Genomic DNA, 24418 nt, shown 5'->3' on the forward strand with positions numbered 1-24418 from the left:
ACTATGTTCCACACACATTCAATCTTCATTGCCTTTTAAAAATTGAATCCCCCCCCCCACCCGCCCTTCACAATAATTGAGTTGGAGGCAAACTCTTTCTTATTTATAACTTCATACAATTTTTACCCCATGCACGTGAAGTTAACAGCGAGGTTAAGCAATAGGTTGACTTCTTTCCGTCCGTCTGCAAACATGAGTTTATGATCAAGGAACAACTTGATTTCAATCGGATGCTATATTTTGAACATGGATTGGAAAACAAACTTGTAGTTTAGCAGTACTTTGGCTCTGAATTCGTCCCGATTGCACATGTGCAGAGAGGAGTGAGAATTTTTTCCTCTCTACGCCTGTCTGGCAATGAAACAAAATTGAAAATCATTCCAAATAAGAAACTTTCTGTTTTTAAGCGTGTTGGAAAGGACACAAACAACAGGAACAAAGAACTCATGTAATGTGTGAAATAGGGTGTTGTAATAGACACTGCATATTAACGGTGGTAAACTTTTGGATTTTTTTTTAAATTTTTAATATGATGGTTACAGTCCTTATTTATTTCAATTAAATTATAGACTTGAACACTGTAGTATACAAGTCACCTTCTTGTTGCTTCCAAAAACGTCCAGTTTTGCAGGACTTGGACATGTTAAATAAGGTGGCGTATAAGACTGCGTCGATGGCAGTAAACCTCCGGAATTTTTTATATGACCGTTAAGATCATTATTTTATTTCAATTGAATTGTACTAGAACTACCCGCTCCCAACGGGAGCTGTCAAGGGGGTCATGTTTTTATATTTATGCCTTTTTTACTCCAAAGGATCCCAGGATTACACACCCAAAAAATGGTTGCGATCGGTTCAGCCATTTTTGCGGTACCTGGGAACAGACAGACAGACGGACAGACGGTGAATTATAGTAAGATACTTGAATACTGCATGGGGTCAAGGTATTCTATGAATTTTTTTTTTTAATCCTGTCATTTTCACAGCCAAGACTTGCACAATGGCTTTTCCAACCCTGCAGAAATGGAATGGAAATGACTTTACCATAGTGTGCACAGCACAGTTTCATGATGGATGCCATGAAGCTTTGGGTTAACTTTCCAATGGTTTTACCTGTCTATCAAACCTCACTTGAGAAAAAGACAAAGACACAGTGGGTTTCATAATTGTGGATCAAGACTCTCTTTACAAACCTCTTGGTGCATTTTAAAATGTTTTGAAGTGTTGGTGAACTTTTCTGTCAGAAATGTCCAAGGCATCGTCTGTGTTTAAATGGGATGTATATACCTCATGCTAAGCATTGTAATTTTTTTCTGCAGCACTGTGCTGGGGCTTCTCCGTACCCAAAGCGCAAGCAAGTGACTGAGGTGCTTTTGCGCAAGGGAGCCAACATAAACGAGAAGACGAAAGAGTAAGGCTTGTGTGCATGGAGTCCTGCATTTTCCCCTTTGAATGGCTTTCTGTTTGCCTATTCCCCCCCCCCCCCACCCCAAACAACCAAGGAGTTGTGTGTACTATTCTCAGCTGAGATTGTTTTGTTGTTAGTTTTATTTTAACTCTAATAATCTGTGAACACTCGTTTAAGTTACTTTGTTGAAAGATGTGACTGAAGTGTGAGACAAAACGGCACAATGTCGATGCCCAATTGATTATTATTGATTGTTTGATTTCCTCTGTGAGCGGAAACGGTAGGTGTCCCTCGTTGGCGCTTCCTTTCCCATGATCTTTCCCTTTAGGCTGGGGTTCCACAAAATGGTGTGTTCAGATTCTTGATTTATATCAGAGGTATCTGATTACTTTGAAAATCAACTTTACTGATAAATCCACCCTGTGTAGAGTGATGCAGCACACATGTTAAAGGCTGTGTCTCCATGAGGATCACAAATAAACTAACCAATCCACTTTCCTAGACAGGTATTTGAAGAGGTGCAGGCCTTAGAACTCCTTGGCTTTACTATCTGCCATAACATCTTGTGGAAGATCATATAATCAAGGCTAGTCGCTGGATATTCTCTGTAGATCTATGGCATTTTCAGCCTCACTGAACTTATCACTGAACACAAGACTTTCACACGGACCTCCATGGAGTATGGCTTCCTACTTTGGACTGGTGCTCCTGCTTCTTAACTTGCTTCTTAACTTGCTTCTTTTGAGACGGTCAAAAACTCGGCCTTCCGAACCATTGGAATCTCAAGACAGGACTGTCTTGTTGTGAATTTTATACAACTTTGCAATTGGCCTTGGTACTCCTGGGGTGACTTGGGGAGAGCAGAGGTGAGAGAGAACAGATCACATGTGTTCCTCAAGAATCCCTCATCTGCTCATTCTTCCAATGTCCAGACTGGTTGCTGAATTTATTTGTCCCCTTCTCCCAATTGTGTAAACGTCTCCCTGTGTTTGTCCTGCTTTCATTTCAGTCTTTCAAATGTGTTGCCCATCACTACCTAGTGCACCTACTTATGCATATATGTGTGATCACTTCAACGCATGCTGATTCTTTCCCATTTGGTTACTCTTCAGGCTATTGTTACTTTTTCATGTTTTTCCTCCCTGTGTATGTTCATCCCCTTCCTCTCCCTCATCGTTTGGTCATTTGTCGACCTGCTGCCCTTTGTCCTTTAGCTCCTCTGTGAGCCAGGACCTTTGTATTTAAAAATATAATATGTTATTGCATTATGAGATTTTTTACAGTGGTTGTGATAAGGCATATTGGGACATTTTTGCTCTCAATGAAATGTACTTTTGCTAATTTTTTTGGTGGCATCTTGTTGCTCTGGTTAGTAAGCTTGCAGAGATTTTTTTGTTGTTGTTTGTTTTACAGATTGCAAGCTTTAGGCTTGCACAGAAATTGATGACCTTGTACAATTTGTCATTTACCATGTAATTCTGGTGCTCTCTTTTTTTTGTTTGTTTCAACAAATGTTGTGGGACACCATATGCTCATGTTTTTATTATCCCCATGCTTTTTCAAAAAAACAGGGCGATATTGTAATTAGCTCCGTTTGTTTCTGTCTGTCTGTCTGTCTGTCTGTCCGTCCGTCCGTCATGCTATCTCCTAAGCGGTTGTGCAGAAATACACCAAACTTGGTAGTTATGAGTACCACATGTCATGAAGGTGCAAGAGCAGTATCATTTTTCCCCACACCCCCTGGGATCAAAAGGTTGCATGCCAAAATTGCAATTATGGGCACATTTTTAAATGAAACTTTGTACATGTAATCAGCATTGGGGGAAGAGTGGGCTCAAATTGAAGGGAGAAGGTCCCATAAGCAAGAGAAATGGGCACAAGTAGGTGATGGTGAGCAGATGCTCTTGATGCTGTGCGGTTAACCAGGCAGTGGTTGCTTGATTGACATCTGTTTGGATTGATCCCACCCTTATATTTATTTTGATTTGGCCTTCCATGCACTGGTAAGAGACGTGCAGCATAATAGCACAAGCAGTTTTAAAGTGGCTGTGATTATGTAAAGCTGAATTGCTGTTTAGCGGTCATGCTGTTTGAGAAAATAATCCACCTCGTATGTGTAATGATCATGCATTATATTGCCTTGCTTGCTCAAGGAATGAAGCTGACTCGTCTATATAGTTTAAGATGATTGGTTTTTGCATCTTTATTGAGAAATGGGGTGATCCTAAACGTATCGACTTTGTCTGGTCACTCGTGATGACTAGGAAAAGGGTGGATGAGGTAAATGGGGTTGCACAAGAAGGAACAGGTTGGACCTTGAGTGTGGATGGGGTAGGAACGGGTATGTAGGAATGGGGTGGACGTTGAGTTTGAGACGTTTGGTGGTTGTGAACTTGCTTGCGCTGTTTTGTCGTGTTTTAACTAAATACCCCCCATTTTGTTTGTTTGTTTCTTTCTTTCTTTCCTCTGAGCTAGTGAATGCTTTTCCTTTTTATTGCACAATAATATTTATTACAGTGCAAAACAATTTCATATTTCATGTGAAGGCACAATCTGAAAGGATTGCCATTGTTAAGTGCATTTCTTGGTTTATTGTATTCCTACCGCTTGATGATTGCAATTGATAAAATGAGCAAAGCCTTCTTGATTAAAAAAAAGCAAAAAAAAAAAGGGAATCACTTTGAGAGGAAATGGAGTTTTCTTTATCATGTGGGACTGTAATCGTCATTATAATTTTACACAGAACTATTTGATTATTTGAGCGAAGCATTTGGTGTCGACCTGCTTTTGCTCCACTTGAGTACCAACCACCATTTCGATGATCTCTGGTTTGCCACAGCAAGTATTTCCTTCAATGACGTCAATTGGCTTGGTGGATGTTGCTCAAAGTAACGGCAATGCATTAATAATCGAAGCAGCTATTGCACTGCAACGATACTGACTATACAGTATGTCAGTTGAATGTACTCGTTCGTGGTCGATTATAGTTCCAAAACCTTTGCACAGGTATTTTTTTAAGCGGCCCGTCTATTAAAGCCAAATTAATTGGCCTGACTTGAACATTGCTTTGCAGCTCGGCCTCAGCATGGATTTGCCTTTTTCAACCTAGGCAGAAAATAACCTGCTTCTATCAGGAATAATATCCTTGCTACAGCAATGCCTTTGTCATTTGGAATCATCTTGAGCACTCTGATAATTTGTTACATTGAACTGATGTTGCCCATGACACAGGAAGATGCTTTAACTGGGAAAAGCCTGTGAATGACTTGCTCTGTAATTCCCAGCAGGTGCCTATCCATTTCTTATGCTTCACTCTTCTTTCAAAGTCTCGGGATACAATTTTATGCATTGTTGGTGTGTCAGCCAAATGTTTTTCAGAACTTGTTGCATTAACCTTTTGGATATTTGCTCTCAGCAAAGGAATCAACCTTTTGGAGAAAAATATTGAATTGCTTTACTTGATGGTGTCTGTTGGCAGCTTGCTCTCACCGTTGCACGTGGCGTCGGACAAGGCACACAATGATGTGATTGAGGTCCTACTCAAACATGGAGCAAAGGTGAGGCTGCAGGAAAAAGAAAACAAACGGGGAAAAAAAATTTCCTGAATTTTTTTTTTTAGGGTGTGCAACCCATGGGATATGAGAGGGAAGCTATTTGTAGTCGACTCACACTTTGCCAACTCGAGTGCATTAGCTTGGATTGTTCTGAATTGATTTGTATCGGCCTGCCGTCTTGCTGCATTCATCTTGCTTAAGACTACCAATGATTAGTGTCAGCAACTTCATTAGGAATGCAATGCATGGCCTTGTACCCAGAAAGTGTTTTCAACTCACCCTTGATTCTCTATTGTGTTCTTTGTAGACACGCCAAACATGTTTTCTTAACATGCCAATTTATTTGATTATTTTTACCCTCATCAGATATCTGATCCTTAATATGATAAGTATTAAAAATCATTGAAAAATAAAAAAGTAAAAGGATGTAAACAAGGGAGGGATCATCACAAGATATAATCATCTTTGAAAAATGGTTCTGCATGCAAATGACTCAAAACATCTCTCTCGATTTGGGGTGTGTGTGTATGTGTGTGTGTGTGTGTGTGTGTGTGTGTGTGTGTGTGTGTGTGTGTGTGTGTGTGTGTTTGTTTGTTTGTTTGTTTGTTTGTTTGTTTGTTTGTTTGTGTGTGCGCGCGCGCATTTGTGTTTGTGTGTTTTTACCACACGAAGCAAAAAGTGGGGTTAAGCAATTTGTTAATGTCTGTTCGTTCGTCTTTTAAGTTTATGATCGAGGAACAACTTATTTGAATCATTATGGCTATGCACCAATCACTCTATCTCCTAAAATTGTGACTCAGCATCGTCTTATTACAGTGGATAATGGTGGTTAGCATACAAGACTGCTTCAGGAGCACAAAACTTCTAGATTATATAAAAATTGAAGGATTGTCGGACCCCGCTATTCACTATTCGCGATTTATAAACTGAGACCTGCTTCGACATTCACGGCCCTGCGCTTCGCGTATTCGTGTTTTTTAGCGGGCGGAAAAAAATAAAAGTAAAATAAATTCCACGAGCCGCATGTTGCATCATACTTGGGTTGGGTAAATATGATTGAAATTTTGTGCATAGCATTTTCCATGCTGAATCCGAATCCGGTCTAATTTTTTTTTTTACCTCCGATAACCTTTGACCCCCAGAACCTTAATTTATTCAAAATGGCGGCCAAAAATTGACCTTTTTCATGTTTTCCTTCTCTAATGTGACTAATAAGGCTTGTAATATATAATTTCATATGTTTTTCAGGTCAAGGAATACACTAATCACATTTTCAAATTGATTGGATGTTGCATAGGACCGAAATCAAGTAATTTAGGAAAAAGTAAGACTTGAAGAAATAGAAAAATACTAGGCTATTGAATACTATACAAACTTGCAAGAAGCACAAAGGACTTTTGACCCCAGACAGTCTATATTTACTGAGTACACTATCGGAGAAAGAACTTCTAGTGGAAGTGACATATTTACGCTTAACTGTAGCCCCAGACATACGCCAACAAAGATGTGTGAAGGATGGAGCAGGGAAATTCCGCACTTAAAAATTCAGTTTGACTGAGCTACACAACTCTATAAAGAATACTATCAATCTCAATGAATCAGTGCAGGATAACATTAATGAACTTTTGTTGGCGGCACTGGTGCGATCTCGGTGTTATGTTGATCTGAGAATGACAAAAACAGTTCAATTTTGGCAAAATATTGTGCGGTTTTCAAAAATTGTGTTTTAAAAATCATCAAATCGTTGCATAAGTGTCATTTTCATATTTCTTGATCGGAAATTTCCTCGAACAGGTTCGGTGTGTGATAAGGACGAACTGATTAGATTTTGGTTAAGATCTGGATCCGGATCCGCCGACGAGAATTTTTAAAGTGATTCTTCACCATTGAGAGATTGTGCCAAAATCGACATATAGCACGATTTCTCAAAGTTGTGGATGGATTCGGACGAAACTTGATAGACACTGGGTGTGTGACAAGGAAGAATCGATTAGATTTTGGTGAACATCCGGATCCAGATCTGACTACTAGAATTTTTAAAGTGATTGTTCACCATTGATAGATAGTGCTAAAAATAATATATGTATATATACACACACACACACACATACATTGCACGATATCTCAAAAAGTTGTGGACGATTCAGATGAATCCTGGTGAACAGGTTGGGTGTATCACAAGAATGAATTTATTCGATTTTGGTGAAGATCCGAATCCGGATCTGAAGACGACAATTATTTAATTTCCAAAGTGATTCTTCACCATTAAGATATAGGGCCAAAAACGATATACAGTAGTACTGTATAGCATGGTATTTCAAAAATGTATTGGGCCCGATATGTTCTCGTAGATCAGGCATTACGTGGTGGAGGTATGCGCTCTCGCGAGTGCCCTTCTAGTATTAAAAATGTACCCAGCTCAATCTGTCTTTTCCTCCATTGGTCCAGCGTCGTCCCCACACAAGTTATCTGGGAAGTTCTGCCCCACTAATTTGCTCTCATTAACTGGTGCGTACTTGGCAGCTCTGCTTGACTGCACCTGATATGCTAAGTTAACGCAAGTACGCATCGATGGCATGAAACTCACTTGGTGCATTCAATCCACCGGAAATGGTAACATGACAAGTAGTGTAATCCTGCCAGGATTGCTCGTACCAATTGGCGTTCGTGGTTGCTTCGCAACCCGCTGGCACACGGGGTTGTCTGTGCCCAGCGGTTTGGGAGGGACCCGAGTGCTTCCCCTCGTTGCAAGCCTCGATCCCCAGATTAGATCTGCAACAATACTTTATTTTATGTTATTAATAACTCTTTTATTCATGAAAATATAATGGCACAAAAACCATGCATCAACATGTTAATTAAGCGTGCAGTTTGGACAAATTTTAAAGTTGAAGTCCCTAACCCTATTTTTAGGTCATCTCAATAAAACCAGTCTCGATGTCCGTCCATCGGACGTACGTCCCCATTTTTTTCTTCCGATTTTCTTGATATTTGATATGTGCGTAGATGTCGATGAGGGATGCACAACGGTATAACCTTTGACCCGATTGAAGTTTAAGGTCAACTTCAAGGTCACTCCAAACTTGCGAAATCGTCCATTTTCAAAATCTATCTCCTCCGCCGTTTATGATCCGATCTTCGAAATTCCTTCGGATTCTGATAATATGGAACAATATCTAAATTTTGTCAGGCCGGTTTTTTTTTAAATTCGTCCTGGTTATTGAGTCACGTGTCTTCAAAGTTGGAAAAATCGTCGATGTGAGACGGTCAAACAAAAGTCGCCCGGTCTTGATGAAACTTGGTATGTAGGTAGGGGTCGATGAGTGATGCACGACGGTATTACTTTTGACACGATTGAAGGTCAAGGTCAAGGCCACTCCAAAGTTGTGAAATCGTCCATTTTCAAAATCTATCTCCTCCGCCGTTTGTGATCCGATCTTCGAAATTTCTTCGGATTCTGATAATATGGAACAATATCTAAATTTGGTCGGACGGTTTTTTTTTTAATTCGTCCTGGTTATCGAGTCACGTGTCTTCAAAGTTGGAAAAATCGTCGATGTGATACGGTCAAAAAAATTTCACCCAACCTTTTGAAGACACATTGATCATAAATGTTCCAAATCAACCATTTTCAAAATCTATCTCCGGATAACTCAGAAATGTAGTTTGATTTCTGAGGTTTTCCATCCTTTTTACTCCTGGGCTTTCGTCTGTACGTTGAACCAAAAGACAAGACGACATCAAAGCCATTCTAAGCCGATCAGAGATCCACATCTACAGAGCTTCAGAGATGACCGGCACCCTCAACCGGGGGTAATTTATCCTCATTGCCCCCTAAGTTTGTGAGTTGCGGTTCACACAGATTTTCAAGAATATAACTCCCATGAACAGCAAGGGCCTTCTGTATTGTTTGTTTGTAGGCACGATAACTTGAACGGAAGAAGCTACCAATGTCAAATTGCACCGCGTGATTCAGGAGGGTGATGGCTAGTGCTGATTAGATTTTGGTCAAAATCGGTCAAAGGTCAAGGTCACAGTATGGTCTAATGTTCGATTTTTTTTTTTGATGGTTTGGTACAGATAACTCGAACGGAAGAAGCTACCAATGTCAAATTACACACGTGATTCAGGAGGGTGATGGCTAGTGCTGATTAGATTTTGGTCAAAATCAGTCAAAGGTCAAGGTCACAGTGAGGTCAAACATCCAAACAAGCAGTCATCGACTGGTACTTACGAAATCGTCAACTTGACCTCTGACCTTGTCTAATAAAAGCTGTCTCTAGAGAAGGTAGCGACGCAAACCAGAAGTTTCTACAATGATTCTGTACCAAACCATCAAAAATCGAATGTTTTGGATGTTTGACCTCACTGTGACCTTGACCTTTGACTGATTTTGACCAAAATCTAATCAGCACAAGCCACTACCCTCCTGAATCACCTGGTGTAATTTGACATTGGAAGCTTCTTCCGTTCTCAAATTATCATTTTTTGGATGTTTGACCTCACTGTGACCTTGACCTTTGACCGATTTTGACCAAAATCTAATCGGCACTAGCCATCACCCTCCTGAATCACGTGGTGTAATTTGACATTGGTAGCTTCTTCCGTTCTCGAGTTATCGTGCCTACAAACAAACACACAAACAAACACACAGACAAACAAACACACAAACAAACACACAAACAGAGGACGGAAGTTGTCAATATACTTACGAAATCTAAAGATTTCGTAAGTAAAAATGATAACTCGAGAACGGAAGAAGCTGCCAATATCAAATTACACCACGTGATTCAGGATGGTGATGGCTAGCGCTGATTAGATTTTGGTCAAAATCGGTCAAAGGTCAAGGTCACAGTGAGGTCAAACATCCAAAACATTCGATTTTTGATGGTTTGGTACAGAATCATCGTAGAAACTTCTGGTTTGCGTCGCTACCTTCTCTAGAGACAACTTTTATTGGAGGTCAGAGGTCAAGTTGACGATTTCGTAAGTACCAGTCTATGACTGCTTGTTTGTTTGTAGGCACGATAACTCGAGAACGGAAGAAGCTACCAATGTCAAATTACACCACGTGATTCAGGAGGGTGATGGCTGGCGCTGATTAGATTTTGGTCAAAATCGGTCAAAGTTCAAGGTGATAGTGAGGTCAAACATAATTCCGTAAATTCATGTGGAGAAATGGAGTATTTTTGCTTCGCTCGACGTTACGAGTTCATTTTAACTTCGATTTTAATTTTGTCTTCGGTTTTTGCGATCGCTTAGGATGCTTAAAACTCGGTTGTCGAAATTCTGATAAAAATCGGATGTTTTGGAGACGTTTTAAGATTATATAAAAAATATTTAACTCGACGCGTCACGGGTTGTCACGTGATGCATTGCGCTTGAGCAGACCCGTCGTTGAGTCACGTAAAGTTTTTCCGTATGCGCGCTGACGCTGTTTTCGATAAAGATGGTGTTTAAAAGTCATTTTTTATCCCAATAAAGGTTATCGTCGCATGCCTGACTCGCTGAGCCGTCGGATTATGTAAAGATTGTTGGTGGATGGCCGAAAATTACGGTTTTGTGACTTTGATAAAATAATATTAAATAATTGCGTGGAGAAATGGAGATTTTTGCTTCGCTCGACGTTACGATTTTTGATGGTTTGGTGAAGAATCATCGTAGAAACTTCTGGTTTGCATCGCGACCTTCTCTAGAGACAGCTTTTATTAGACAAGGTCAGAGGTCAAGTTGACAATTTCATAAGTACCAGTCTATGACTGATTGTTTGTTTGTTTTTTGGGGGTGTGCATTTGTGTTTTTGTGTGTTTTGTAGTTGCAAATGGATGGCTGTATGGACAGGGCACAACCATTATTCAATGAAAGATGTCGGGATGGTTTCACATGATAATTTCTTGTGACCATCCCTACCTGTGTCTGCACTTACATGGTGGAGTTTATTTTTTTTCCAAATATTTACATGCTGGAGTTTTATTTTGATGTCATGATTAATTATCTTGTCAATTGTATGGGAAAATACTTCGCGTTAAATAGTGTTACTATGATATAATGGGCAGCGATAATCACATGTACAGTGCTATGCAGTGATGTACCATCCCTACACAGGAAGACCACCAGCATTCTCACATTTGTCGATACCATCCTCACACTTAGTAGCATGTGGAATTATAAACACTTGTTAGCTCGCCCGATATAATTTAAAATTGAAAGTTATACAAGTAATTATTATTATTTTTATGCCTCCGCACCAAGGGTGCCGGAGGCATTATGTTTCCGGGTTGTCCGTCCGTCCGGATTTTCGTTTACGCGATAACTCAAGAAGCAAATTGTAGAATTTCATCAAAATTGGTAAAAAGGTAAAGTAAGACGGGGCAATTAAGTGATTAGATTTTGGGCAAGATGTGATAAAGGTCAAGGTCAAACTGAAATTTTACTGTTTACACCCTTACTCAAGAAGTATTGGACAGAATTTCATCAAACTTGGTACAAAGGTAAAGTAAAATAGAGCAATTAACTGATTAGATTTTGGGCTAGATATGATAAAGGCCAAGGGTCAAATATGTCAATACTCAAGTGTTTGTGCGGGAGAGTGGAGGCATACCCGTCGGCTGCACGCAGTTGAATTACTCTAGTTTAAATTATTGTTGTTATTAGAAATACCATGTGGAATTTTAAACACTTTTTTAGCGAGAAAACTATCTGGTTCCATTATGGCTATTGGTTAAATTGAACACTTTATGAATGGCAGGCAGTTATTACGAAGGTTATTCAACTTTAAGAAGCGAGTTGTTTTGTTTGTGTGTGTGTGTGGTGCGTCTTGTCTTTTGGTTCAACGTACAGACGAAAGCCCGGGAGTAAAAAGGATGGAAAACCTCAGAAAATAATTAGTGCTTGAAAATTGAAATTTCTAGACTTGCTGTACACTGCACAGCCATGTGTTCAGGCACACTGCACTTTCAGTACGACCTCCACCATAAACGTCTAATGGGCTAATGTCCTGAAGGGTTTCGACATAGTCACGGTGCAATTATACGTAATTAATAGACGTACTCACGCTCCAATACTATGTAATTAAATAATTGATAGAAGTATAGTACAGTCCTCGCATTCAAATTGTACGTAATTTGACAAACTCACATGGGCCGACCGAGGTTTCACCATGTTTTTTCCGTTTTATATAGATAATTATTGCATGCCTGGCACCAATGGTTGTTGGATGGTATGTAATTTTCCACCATAAACTAGGTCTTTTTTTATACATATATATTTTTAAGTGGTTTCTATTGTTGCTACTCTGACTGTACTATGTCATTTAACACAGTTAACCACAACCATTTAGGTGTGATTGGCCCTCGAGCAATTGTCATGGCCCAGCCCCCACCATGCTGATTGACGTGTGTGGTCCCGTGTACCCCTCATTTCTCTTCCCTACTCGATGCGTAGTTTAGCAGTTATGCCTACTTTTCATGGAATCCTTTCAAGTTGTGAAAAAATTTGAGTGGTCATGGACCTTCCCACGATAAAATGCAGTAGATTCATGTTTCCACGAAGTCCTTAGCTTAAAGCAATTTTGAGTTCGGGTGTCTGGGAAGAATATGACAAATTACAATTAAATTGGGCTATTTTTAGAATGTCGGTTTTGTAGCTCAGTGATGCTGTCCAAAAGTTGAATGTGTTATTGGATGTGAAATAAGCTTGTGGTGAGGCTGTTGGCCTGAAACAACTTGCCTTTGCCTCATGGAAAGCAAATCTGACTGAAGGCAATTGAGGATCATTGGTATCTCCCGTGATGAAGCTGAGTCTTTCGGTCTCTCACTCTCTCACCGGAGGCAGGTCGCTGGTCTTTCTGTCTTCTACCGTCTCCTCTCCGGCCTTGCCTGCCCCACGCTCTGTCTGTGATCTGTCCCCCGCCCCCCCCCCCCAATATTTCCTCAGGGCAACTGCCTGGTACATATTGCAATCGGCTTTAGCATATTAGGCTGGTTCCTTTTTCAATAAATAATCGTGTTGGGGGGGCAAATTGGAGAAATGTTGCAGCCTAATTTTAAGGTGCAGATTCTGAATAAATTGTATGCTTGGCTCAATTTTCACACTTTCAGCCTCTAAAATGAAAAACAAAATGGCTGTCATTTGAAAACGATATTTGGCACGGTTTTGATCCATATGAAGCCCTATACTCTTTTATTCGGTGTTCAAATCGATTTCTTTCTCATCATTAGGTCTAATGATGTATGTATGTAATATTTTATGGCAGCCATCTTTGATTCCAAGATGGCTGCTATTTTTTGGCCTTACTTTTGCTGTTCAAGATGTTCTCTCCTCACGGCACATCTCGACTCGCGACAATCAACACTCAGTGTTCTCCGTAATTAGTGGACATGAAACGCATAAAATAGCCACAAACGTTTACCGATTGCATGGCCAGACAGAAATATCCTTAATGTTCTCTGTCATCACATCAAGTGGGAGGTGGTGGGCCTCTCTCTGTCAGCTAGCAGAGTGAGTGGTGTGAAAATAATTATTTCCATCCAGACTAGCCTCGTTAATGTCGATATTGTCTACTGTGAAATGGACAAACATCCTCCTCCCTCCTCCTAAGTTAGGTGGAATCACAGATCCATTATCGTCCATGTATTCAAGAGTGTTTTTCAGCAATCGCTGTGTCCACCCTCAATATATCTTTACAGCTCATGATATGGTCTGCATTATGAAACAATTGAACTCGTTGTTTGGAGACTGCCAGAGAACTCGTGAGAACTAGAAGACTGCTACCTGCTACCAAGTCCAATATGCTTGGGTGTCAAATGTTTGCTCACCGCATGTACCAAATCTTGTGCGATACTGAGAATTTTAGTACGACTCAGTTCTTCTCATTTACTATGATCTTCACTGCCATGGTTTTCCAGAACCTTTTGCCGATCAAGCATGAGGTTGAGAAACATACAAAGACTATCTGGTTTCCAGTCAGTATAATTATCCTGATTTAAATCGAGGCCTTTGAATGGTAGTTGGGATAATATATCACTCCTCATTTTCAGCACCACGTGAACTCGATCAAGGAACGCTGTAGCTCCTTCTGCTGGTACATATGATGGAAAGTCAGATTCATAGTCCTATTCATCAGCAGCAGCTTGTTTCCTCATCATTGATACTGGCTTGTGTGCATACTTTTTAATGGTATTAGAAGAGTATGGTTGTGACAAGCCTAGTGTTGGTGTAGTGGTTAGGGTCGCAGCTTGGGATCCAAAAGGTCCTGAGTTCAAGCCCCGTTGGCCGCTTGAATTAATACACCAGGAGGTTGACTCAGCCTGTCATCCTTCCGAGGTCGGCGAAGTGAGTACTAGTGTACTGAGCCCGGTGTATGCCCCGGTTAAAATAGGTGTACCATATCCCTGTGTCATAAGAGGCGACCAGGGTTGCGTCAGGAAGGGCATACGGTGTAAAACCTGTGCCAAATCATTATGCGGATCATAACGGATGATCCACTGTAGTGACCCCTAACGGGAGTAGCCGAATGAAGAAGAAGAAGAAGAAGAGTATGGTTGTGAGTTTGACTTTGATTGTGGAGAACAATGACATTATACATACCATGTATCTGCTCTGACAATTTATCTGTGAATGTGGTCACACAGCTGATGAAAGTTTGGGGGGGGGGGGGGTATTTTCAAAGCAGAAATTTGAGATATGACACTCTCGTTCATACCTCCTGAAAAGCCAGAACATCTCCATGGTCAGCAGTGAGTTCCAATTCACCACATAGCCACACCATTGTCGGGTGACATTTTTGTGTTGAATCGTTATTTCTTTCGCTAAGTGTTTCTCTTAAATTGTTGGTGTCACACTGTATGTATGATATTTTCCCACTGTGACCACTAGGTCCTTAACACCAACATTTGTACTTATCATACGGTGCAGCTTCCAATATACGAGTACTCACCTCCAATGTCTGAATGGATATCAACTTGGATTTAGAGGGTTTTTGACAGAATATACAAAGATCTGCATTGAGTGGTCTTGCACCACATTGGAGTATTTGAGTAGTAGATGTAGAGGTCAATGCTGATTTGTTCTGTGCGGGCTGGGTGCGATTAGCTTTCTTTAACCTGGAAATCTTCACTCTGCTGGTATAGGTCGAATAAGAGTTTGGTTTTTTTTTGACAGAATGGGTTCCTGGAGAGATTTACTCAGAGCTATTTGTATTCTGTCTATATTGTCGTGCTTTTTTATATATCTTTAATTCTGGCTTTGTTGTGTGAATGTTTCCAAAGTTCTCAACCCTATCACTGTTTTGTGTAGAAGGGGCAAGTTTGGTCTGTTCCTGGCATATAACGCATGTTCATTGAAACTGGCACACTTCTCTTCAGACACTGGGTGACATCCATATTGTCAGTGTTCAGAACCAGTAATAGAAAACAAAACTTTGTTGACTTCGAGAATTACTGCAATGCATACAATAAAATGTTATAAAATTTCAGATAAATGGTGGCCATCTTGAAATTCAAGATGGCCACCATGGTATATGATATGCATGCATTCATCAATGGACTCGATGGTGACGCAACATGCATTTGAACAGAAAATGCAGGATAATCGGTAAACTAAGTATCGTAATCGTGCCAAATAACATTTTCAAATGACAATCATTTTGTTTTTCATTTTAGAGGCTGAAAGTGTGAAAATTTAACCTTGCATTCAATTTAATCAGATTCAGCACCCTAAAATTAGGCTATGGCACTTGCATGCCTGGCATTACCCCCCAGCTTTCCTCCAGCATTTTTTTTTTATCTTGCCAAAACGAAGTTTTGCAAGATATGTTAGTCAGCTTGTATGTTTTTTTATTTTTTTCTTTTTTTTGTCTGTAATCACGTATAAAAAATTCTGCAGAGCACAGTTATCGTCGGAAATTTTTGTAACTTCGCATATCAGAGGCCTATAGAGGTCCCGTTCAGTGCACAAAATTTTGAAGGTCAAGGTCAAAGGTCAAGGTTCCTTTGGCGCAAATCAGGGGAGTCGACGAAACCCTTATTTTTTGAGTAATTTTGATCGGTTCGTCTTCAAACTTCATGGGAATATAGTTCATGGTCTGGTGCTCAGCTGATTAATTTTTGGTGGCGATTGGCCTTGACCTTCATATGTTTTTTTTTGTTTAATTTTTTTGGTCTGTAATCACGTATAAATCACTCTGCAGAGCACAGTTATCATTGGAAATTTTTGTAACTTCGCATATCAGAGGCCTATAGAGGTCCCTTTCAGTGCATAAAATTTTGAAGGTCAAAGGTCAAGGTCACTTTGTCGCAAATCAGGGGAGTCGACGAAACCCTTATTTTTTGAGTAATTTTGATCGGATCGCCTTCAAACTTCATGGGAATATAGTTCATGGTCTGGCACTCAGCTGATTAATTTTTGGTGGCGATTGGCCTTGACCTTCATGGTTAGCGCCGAAGGTCAAACATATTTGACCCCAAGGTCAAATTTTCAAGTTTTTGGAACCATATCGTGTAGTACCTCAAATTGAACACCTCGATGAGTGCTTTCTAGATATGTCAAGCTTGAGACATTATGACGTCATTTGGTGACGTTATGAGGCAAAAGCATATTTTTCATGGTTACTCTGTAGAACGATTCTCATCGGAATCTCTCGTAGGCAGATATTCCTCAAGGAGTCGCTCCTGGTGGATAGCAGCTCTGTTCACCTCAGTGTGACCTTAAAGAAGTCACACGTGGTCACCTTTTGGCAAGATACGGGTCACCCTGTGGGTGACATTGGTTTTTTTTAATTTTATTATTAACTTGATCAGGATTTGGGTCCAGACTATGTTGTCATCTGCTATTCTGGGATGCCACTGAATATGATGGTGTACAACTGCCAAATCACTCCATCCTACTTGATCTTGTTGTATTGTAACGCTGCTGCCTTGGTCGTAATTTTCCTGGTGTTCATACAGTTTTCCTTCGTGTTCTGTACGGAGCTTATCCAGGATTTTGACGGTTCAGAATTGGAGCATTGACGTCAGCCCATCTTTGATTATCCTGAGCAAACTGTTGAGACCATTCGTTTGTCATCAGTCAGGATTGTGTACAGGTTGTGCACTTTTCTTCGATTCCAGAGACGATAAACTGTTCCATTGGTGCATTGCTGGCAGAGCCTTGCATTAAAAAGTCATCTGTCCCTTTCCTTGTGCGATAAGCTGTGATCCCACCTGCTAACATCATTAGTTGGTAGAAGTTAAAGATCCCATCGATTTTTTTTTGCCGAAGAGTAGGCGAGTTAATATTGCTGGCAACCTGGCCAAATTCCACATTCCTGCCCAAGCTCCACTTGAAAGTGTAATGCCTGGCCAGCCAGTTCGTGGAAGACTTGACCTTGTCTGATCTCACGAGAAGGTGGGATTTTTGTGGTGGTAGTGAGGCAGTTTTTAGCTCGCCTGTTCGAAGAACAGAGAGCGTGAAAATGTTAAAGTTTTTGGTGCAAGTTATTTCCTTTCTAATGTTTTTATCTACCACACTTTTTTTTTACTGTTTACAATATACAAATACATATATTGCTTTAAAATTATTTGGATCAGACTTCACTGCAATGCTTTATAAAAAATATTATTAGACGAGTCTTTTAAAAACGAAAAACGATAAATGTATCAACAGGCGAGCATTGGGTGGCTTTGACACCACTCTGGTTAATTATTTCTGTTTGCAATGGTCCGTTTTATTTTTATGTACCATGTTGTAGTTTTCAATGTTACCTTGCTTTTGTGAGCATGGGTTTATCGATAAAGCTTGAGCATAAAAACGATAACAAACTCAAAGTGTGCTAGAAAGCTCTGGGAATAGGAGATTTAACCTTGTGGCACAGACATAATTCATTGCATGTACAGTCCTGTACTTCGCTGACCTACTTGTGGGAAGTATTTTGCTTGCAATGTGGGTGCTTTCAATTTCAACTTCACTGCGGTCACCTTCTTGAAAATGTTTCTTACTTTAATGAGGTGAGCTTTAAAATTGCATTCTGGAGAGTTTTGCTTGCAGTCCACCTTGTCACTCTAATCCTCATTAGCTTCTGCCTCAGTTCTTTCATTTCAAATATCCAGCCATAACATTGCATTTCCCAGTATGAGCTCTCACTCTTGCCTTTCTTTTGATGTGCTCTTGACAGTGTCCTTGATCCTGATATTACTTGTACCCTGCCTTCCAAGTTTTTTTCCCCTTCCCCTCACTTGTTCTTTACTGTCATCAAACACCTCGTTGTTGTGCTATGTTTCTTGTATAAATTAATGTAATATTTAGGTATTCGCGGAGGGCGAGGGAAGGGTGGTTGATTAAATTAGGTATTTCTGCATATGTAACAAGTACACTTATTAGACCCTTATGGCCATGCTTCTGCAGGTCAACATGACCGAGTCGTTAGGACAGACTGCACTCCATCGTGCTGCACATGCCGGGCACCTACAAACGTGTCGATTGCTCCTGTCCCACGGCAGTGACCCGAGCCTGCCATCACTGCAGGGCTTCACTGCCGCCCAGCTCGGAAATGAAAACATTCGTCAAATTCTGCAGGGTAAAGCGAGTACGAGTGTGATATCCAACTGTTAAACGCTGCCCTTTGTTTTTCCGTTGTTTATCCAGATAATCAATGCTTCTCGGTTTAAACATAAAATTGCCATCTTGCTAGTTGAGCAATTCTTTGCTGTTGTGGTGCACTGGTGTAAGCCTTGTAGTCTTATACTTGATTTGTTGTTAACAACATTTTAACTTCTTGCAGAGAATTGCCTTCCAGTTCGTAATTCAGATGGAGAGCATCAACTGTTGGAGGCAGCTAAGGCTGGAGATTTGGAAACCGTGAAGGTGAGATGTGAAGATAGTGAAACAGCTGCTTCTTTCTGGCCTCTTTGAGGGCATAGCTGCCTCTCTCTCTGTCAGCCCTGCGTTGGCTAACCCCATCCCCAATTTGCAGCAACTGTGCACAGCCCAGTCAGTGAACTGCCGAGACATGGAAGGTCGTCACTCCACCCCGCTGCATTTTGCCGCTGGGTATAACCGTGTTGGTGTGGTGGAGTTCCTTTTGCAACACAGTGCTGATGTACATGCCAAAGACAAAGGGTACATTTTGCACCAATTCAATTATTTTTTTATGACTATGTGCAACATGGTCTTTGTGGGTTGCCATGTCGTCTACATTTTATTTTTATATTTTCATTTAGTTTACTTAGATCAAAGTATTTGAAGTTTTCTCTGTGGTTAGTTTGCAGGACATTGCTAAGACTCTCACTGTTTATGCCTAGGGGCTTGGTTCCACTCCATAACGCCTGCTCATATGGACATTACGAGGTGGCAGACCTGCTGGTAAAACACGGTGCTGTTGTCAATGTTGCTGACCTCTGGAAGTTCACGCCGCTCCACGAGGCAGCAGCCAAGGGAAAGTACGAGATCTGCAAACTCTTGTTGAAGGTCAGACCACTGTGAGGCACATCCTTGCCGTTGAATAATGGCCCCTTATTCATTTCATTTTCTTTGTATCTTCTTGCTTCCCCCTTGCCCCACTTGCCTTTGCTCAATATCTTCATTTAAAAAATACATCGTTTCATGTTTTGTATAATTGTATACATATGAAATGATTCTTTTTCTATTTTGGAGGTTTTTTTTTTTTTACATTATGTGGAATATGTGTGAGTCCTATCAGGTTAATAATTATGAGTTCCCTTGCAAGGAACTGCAACACAGGAGGAGGCCATTAAGCTCATCAGTCCTACACAATTGTTCTTTGTCTGTGCTCTATCCTTTTTAAATGTTGAACGTCAAGCAAGGAAGCAGCACGCACCTTTTTATTTTTCCCCCAAAGTCTTTGTTATGACTCAGCCTGGGTTGGGTTTAAGCCACCAACTTCCCATACTCAAATTGGATTCTTCAACCTTCATGCCACAAACTGGTTTTGTTTCTTATTTTCTCATAAGGGCATCTTAATATTAGGTACATATTATTTTTTGTGTGGAAATAATGGAGAAACAAAAATTGACAAAAAGGAAGGAAAAATATTATGATGGGGGAGAAAATGGGTCAAAATAAATTGGGGGGGAAAAGCGTTTGGGGTTTGACAAGGTAATTGTCTTAAGATGAGAGGCAGCCGAGAGAAGTTGGTGAATGTCTTAGTCCAAGTATGCTCCACACATCCCTTTCCTTTCTCTCCCTTCCCTTTACTCATTTGTCCTCTCCTCCCTCCTCCCAACCTTCTTTCCCTTCTCTCCCACTCCTCCCAGACTTTTCTATCTATCTTTCTTTGCTTACATCCTTTCTCTTGATTCATCAATGTAACACGTCCACTCCCCATTTTGCACACGTATTAAATTAATAATGGATAGCTTCTAACCCAACCATCCATAGGCGGAAAAAAGCTCCAATGTTTTATGAAAATATTTCTCATCAAAATTCAACCAAATACGAGGAGCAAGAGCGCAATAGAACAGCAGGTAAAATGGAAAAAGGAAACGTTTAGAAAACATGAGGAACATTCGAACATGATAACGCCACTTGCGAAGAAATAAACACCACCTGTGATCTTGGACCTTTCTTCTTCCCTTTTATTAAGGCACAGTTTTAATATCCTGTATCATTACATCAATGACAATTGGCCAAAATTGCTCACATTGATTCAATTTCCACATCTCATCACTGGTAAATAGACAAAATACGAGCTATGCAGTCTGGTGAAAAGCATTTGAGCTTGTCATTTCAGAAATCCTTGACTCTGTCTGTCTTGGCAAATGCAGGGCCGGTTTGCAACAGTAATGCAATGGTATTACCTATCATGTTGTACTGATGCATGCATATGTGCCAGTCTTTTATATTTAAAAACAAACAAACAAAAAACCCCGTAATAACTCGAAACACCCTCTCCCTATGAGAGAGTAATATCCCTCCCTCCCACTGGTGGGGGTCAGTAAAGCACTTGCGCTCTGTCATGTGTGCAGTGGGACTGTCATCTCCATGGCTGACCTGTAATGCTCTCTCCCACCACCACTGGGTGGCGCTACACACTACACATTGTGGTTGATGCCAAACCGTGTTTTGTACCTGCTTCACGTGTACCTGCCAAGTTTTTCGGTTTTCTTAAATGCATGATTGCTATTTCATACAAGCAGTTCAAACAAAGTTTTATGGAATTGAATATTTGGTTTATCTGACTGGAAGTGTGAAACATTCCTTTACTAAATACGTTACAACATTCTAGATTTTATTTGCTTGTTTGTTTCATCGCTGCAGCTAACTGGCCTCCTTACATCATATTGCTGCTTCCTTTCTGGACCCATTTATTAATTTTGGAATTCGGTTTGGGTACTACGTCAAAAGGCTTTTGTGGGCTCCTTAATTTCCGTGGTGTGTATTTTATAGCAAGTCTGTTTAAAATAAATAAATATCCCTCGGGCCAAAACGTTTTGATCTGTAAATTGTGATTTCAGAGGTGATGGCAAGTGTTTGCCATGTGGCGTTCTACCTGCAAGGAACGTGTCAAACATTTTGCGGCACAAGGCCGAGAAAACAGAGTTTTAAAAAGAAGTCCGACATCATTTATATGCCGCAGGATCTAAAATTTAATTGCTGTTTTCAATACAAAGAACAACAAAATACTGTGAATTAAAGGGAAATAATACTTGTGGTTACCTTTGCTATAACAGCATATAATTGTCACCCTTGAGTTGCACATGTACTTTTTACTTCCAGTTTTTTTTACATCTGGCAAGATATGGAAAGGTGCTGATTATTATTATTACCTCTGCCACCAAAGGTGAAGGAGGTGATGTTTTCACCCCTTTCTGTCTTTGTTTGTTTGTTTTGTTTGTTTGTCTTTGTGCAGGATATCTCAAAAAGTTATGTACGGATCCGGATGAAATTTTGTGGACAGGTTTGGTGTGTGACAAGGACGCACTGATTAGATTTTGGTGAAGATCCGGATCCGGATCCGACTACTAGAATTTTTGAAGTGATTCTTCACCATTGAGAGATAGGGCTCAAGGATATATAGCACGATATCTCAAAAAGTTTGTGGACGGATTCAGACGAAACTTTGTGGACATGTTGGATGTGTGACAAGGAAGAATCGATTCAATCCTGGTAAAAATCTGAATCTATATCTGGATCTGATAATTTTTAAAGTGATTCTTCACCATTGAGAGACTGGGCCAAATACGATATAGTACTGTATAGCAAGAGATTTCAAACATGTAATGGACCCGATATGTTCTCATGCATGAGGCATTACGTGGCGGAAGGATGCGCTCTACCGAGTGCCCTTCTAGTTTTATTTATTTATTTATTTATTTATTCATTTATTTATTGTGGTGTGGCTCGCAATTCAGTTACGATGGTTGTCTAGATTTCGATACAGGCTACATGTGGTGGAAAGTGTTAAAATATTCGTGTTGCCTCAATCAGTTGACTTTGTGACGTCAATGATGTGGCTCACGAGTTATTTGCTTGTAAATTGGGCCCCACTGACTCGTTCACTTTTTCACCTGACATCCGGCTGACTGGAGGGAGATGAAGTGATTTGTGACATTGTGGTTTCTATTAACTGCACTGAAGTGGGAGATGGTTTGAAATGATCTTTCCGCAATGGCATTGTGGGTAATCCTGTTGATAGTTCTGAGTGGTACTTTTTAATTAATCTGGTTACAAAAACGGCCAGAAAGTAGAACAGCACTCGGTGGAGCGCCTACCTCCGCCAGGCTGAACAGTTTACGTCCTTGTCACACACCCAACCTGTCCAACAAATTACGTCTGAATCCATCCATAACTTTTTGTGAGATATCCTGCTCACAGACGTGAAAACATGACGTCTGTCCACCTTTGGTGGTTGAGATAATTTTAAGTTTTCCATAACTCTTACTGCAAACTTGCGCTCATCCATTCTCACCAACCTGGTCAGGTTTATTGCTGACATTTTTGTTTTTGATGAATGGCAAAAATACGTTTTGGCATAAGAAGCCACTGAAAACAAACATGATCTTGACCTGGCTATATGAAAAAACAATCCAGTACCGTTTGCTCTTTTCCCTGAACACAGCTGTTGCATCTTTATTGTTGACATTAAAAAGACAATTTGGGTTCTGGAATCTTGGAACAACATCTTGATGACATTCTTACTGGATGGAATTTTGACCTGCTTGGTTGAGCAGAATGAAATTTGCAGTTTGTGTTATTATTTTCACCTATTTTGATATAATTGTGTATTAAACATTATTTTGCTGATGCTTCTTTCCTTTGGTTTTGATTTTTCAAATTCCGTTTTCAGCAATATTGTTTTTCACCCTGTTGTAGATGATGAGCTGTACCATACCCTTTACAGAGCGTCGGTGCTGCTGAAGTAGTTTCTTTGTGTGGGTTATACACAGTAGTTGGCCATTGCCTTCCCAGCAGTCAGGGGAGGAATTTTGGAATTTGTTAATGGTGCCAGAGATGGCTCGCTCACTCCTCATGAAGGAAGCCAAGAGATCTTTAACGCTCACAAACTAATGTCAGCAGATGGGACACCCAGTTTTTTTTTTAATCAAAAGGTATCTCCACCAAGTATTGTAACAGGTCAATGGCTCAAGCTCCATGTCCTTTTGTTCACCGTGCCATTCCAAGATGAAATACTGGGATGTGCTTATGATTTGCATGGTGAATATACAAGTTCCTTCATGATGCTGTGAGTGTCATTGTTCAAATAAGGGGCTCATTATTGAGAAGCTGGCGAATATAGTATCGAGACTCTGCTGGAGGCTCGCTGGATGTCATTGAGGTACACATACTTGCCTCTAAGCTGTCTAACCTGGATTTGAGTCACCACGCAGCTATAAACTTTCATTGCGATATTTCACCGGCAGGGCGATTCAACAACGTGCGTGCTGTCCCTCGGGTGGATGTTAAACGGGAATCTCGGCTACCGACATTAGTTGGTGGACTTTAAAGATCCCACAGTGTCCTTCGCGAAGAGTAGGCGAGCTATTGCCGGCATCATGAACAAATTGCAAATTCCTGCCGTAACTACTGACTGCGAATGCAATGGCAAACCACCACCCAGACAACCCTTGCCAAGAAACTGCTTCAGCAGCATCGACGATGCTCTTTAACAGTGTATGGTACATCAGAATACTCTGCAGGAAGTCAAACTTGCTTTAGATGTTTGGATAAAATTTCCCTCACTCGGTAGTAGTCGATGTAACACCAATATCTCAGTGATTTGTGAGGTCTTTAGCTTGCCACATTAAATAACCGTGCCAAGTTTCTTCGGCATTTGTACTTTTGCTTCATTTGTTTTATTTATTATTATTCTGGTAAAAATTGACAGCCTGTCCTGCACATATGTATGACGTGCTTGGTTTTCCTGCAAAAATTACTTTGCATTTCATTTTGCTGCTGAATTCTTAGTCTTAAGCACCGGTTGGTATTTCTCCATTAATTTTATATGCCGGTGTTTTTCATTGTT

At 40.4% G+C, this 24418-nt stretch overlaps 1 protein-coding gene across 3 annotated transcripts in view; it reads left to right on the forward strand.

Moving 5' to 3' along the window:
* TNKS2 (tankyrase 2) overlaps positions 1-24418 on the forward strand; it is a 225371-nt gene that overhangs the window by 123277 nt on the left and 77676 nt on the right. For all 3 annotated transcript variants that reach the window (XM_085848622.1, XM_085848623.1, XM_085848621.1), the window contains 6 exons: positions 1320-1411; positions 4887-4965; positions 18343-18514; positions 18719-18801; positions 18911-19056; positions 19239-19404. In XM_085848622.1, the coding sequence (XP_085704748.1) occupies positions 1320-1411; positions 4887-4965; positions 18343-18514; positions 18719-18801; positions 18911-19056; positions 19239-19404 (738 nt within the window). The remainder of the gene's footprint in view (positions 1-1319; positions 1412-4886; positions 4966-18342; positions 18515-18718; positions 18802-18910; positions 19057-19238; positions 19405-24418) is intronic.

The sequence above is a fragment of the Eptatretus burgeri genome, chromosome 12 (assembly GCF_056783735.1).
Source record: "Eptatretus burgeri isolate ZD-2024b chromosome 12, Ebu_testis_v1, whole genome shotgun sequence".
Taxonomy (NCBI): domain Eukaryota; kingdom Metazoa; phylum Chordata; class Myxini; order Myxiniformes; family Myxinidae; genus Eptatretus; species Eptatretus burgeri.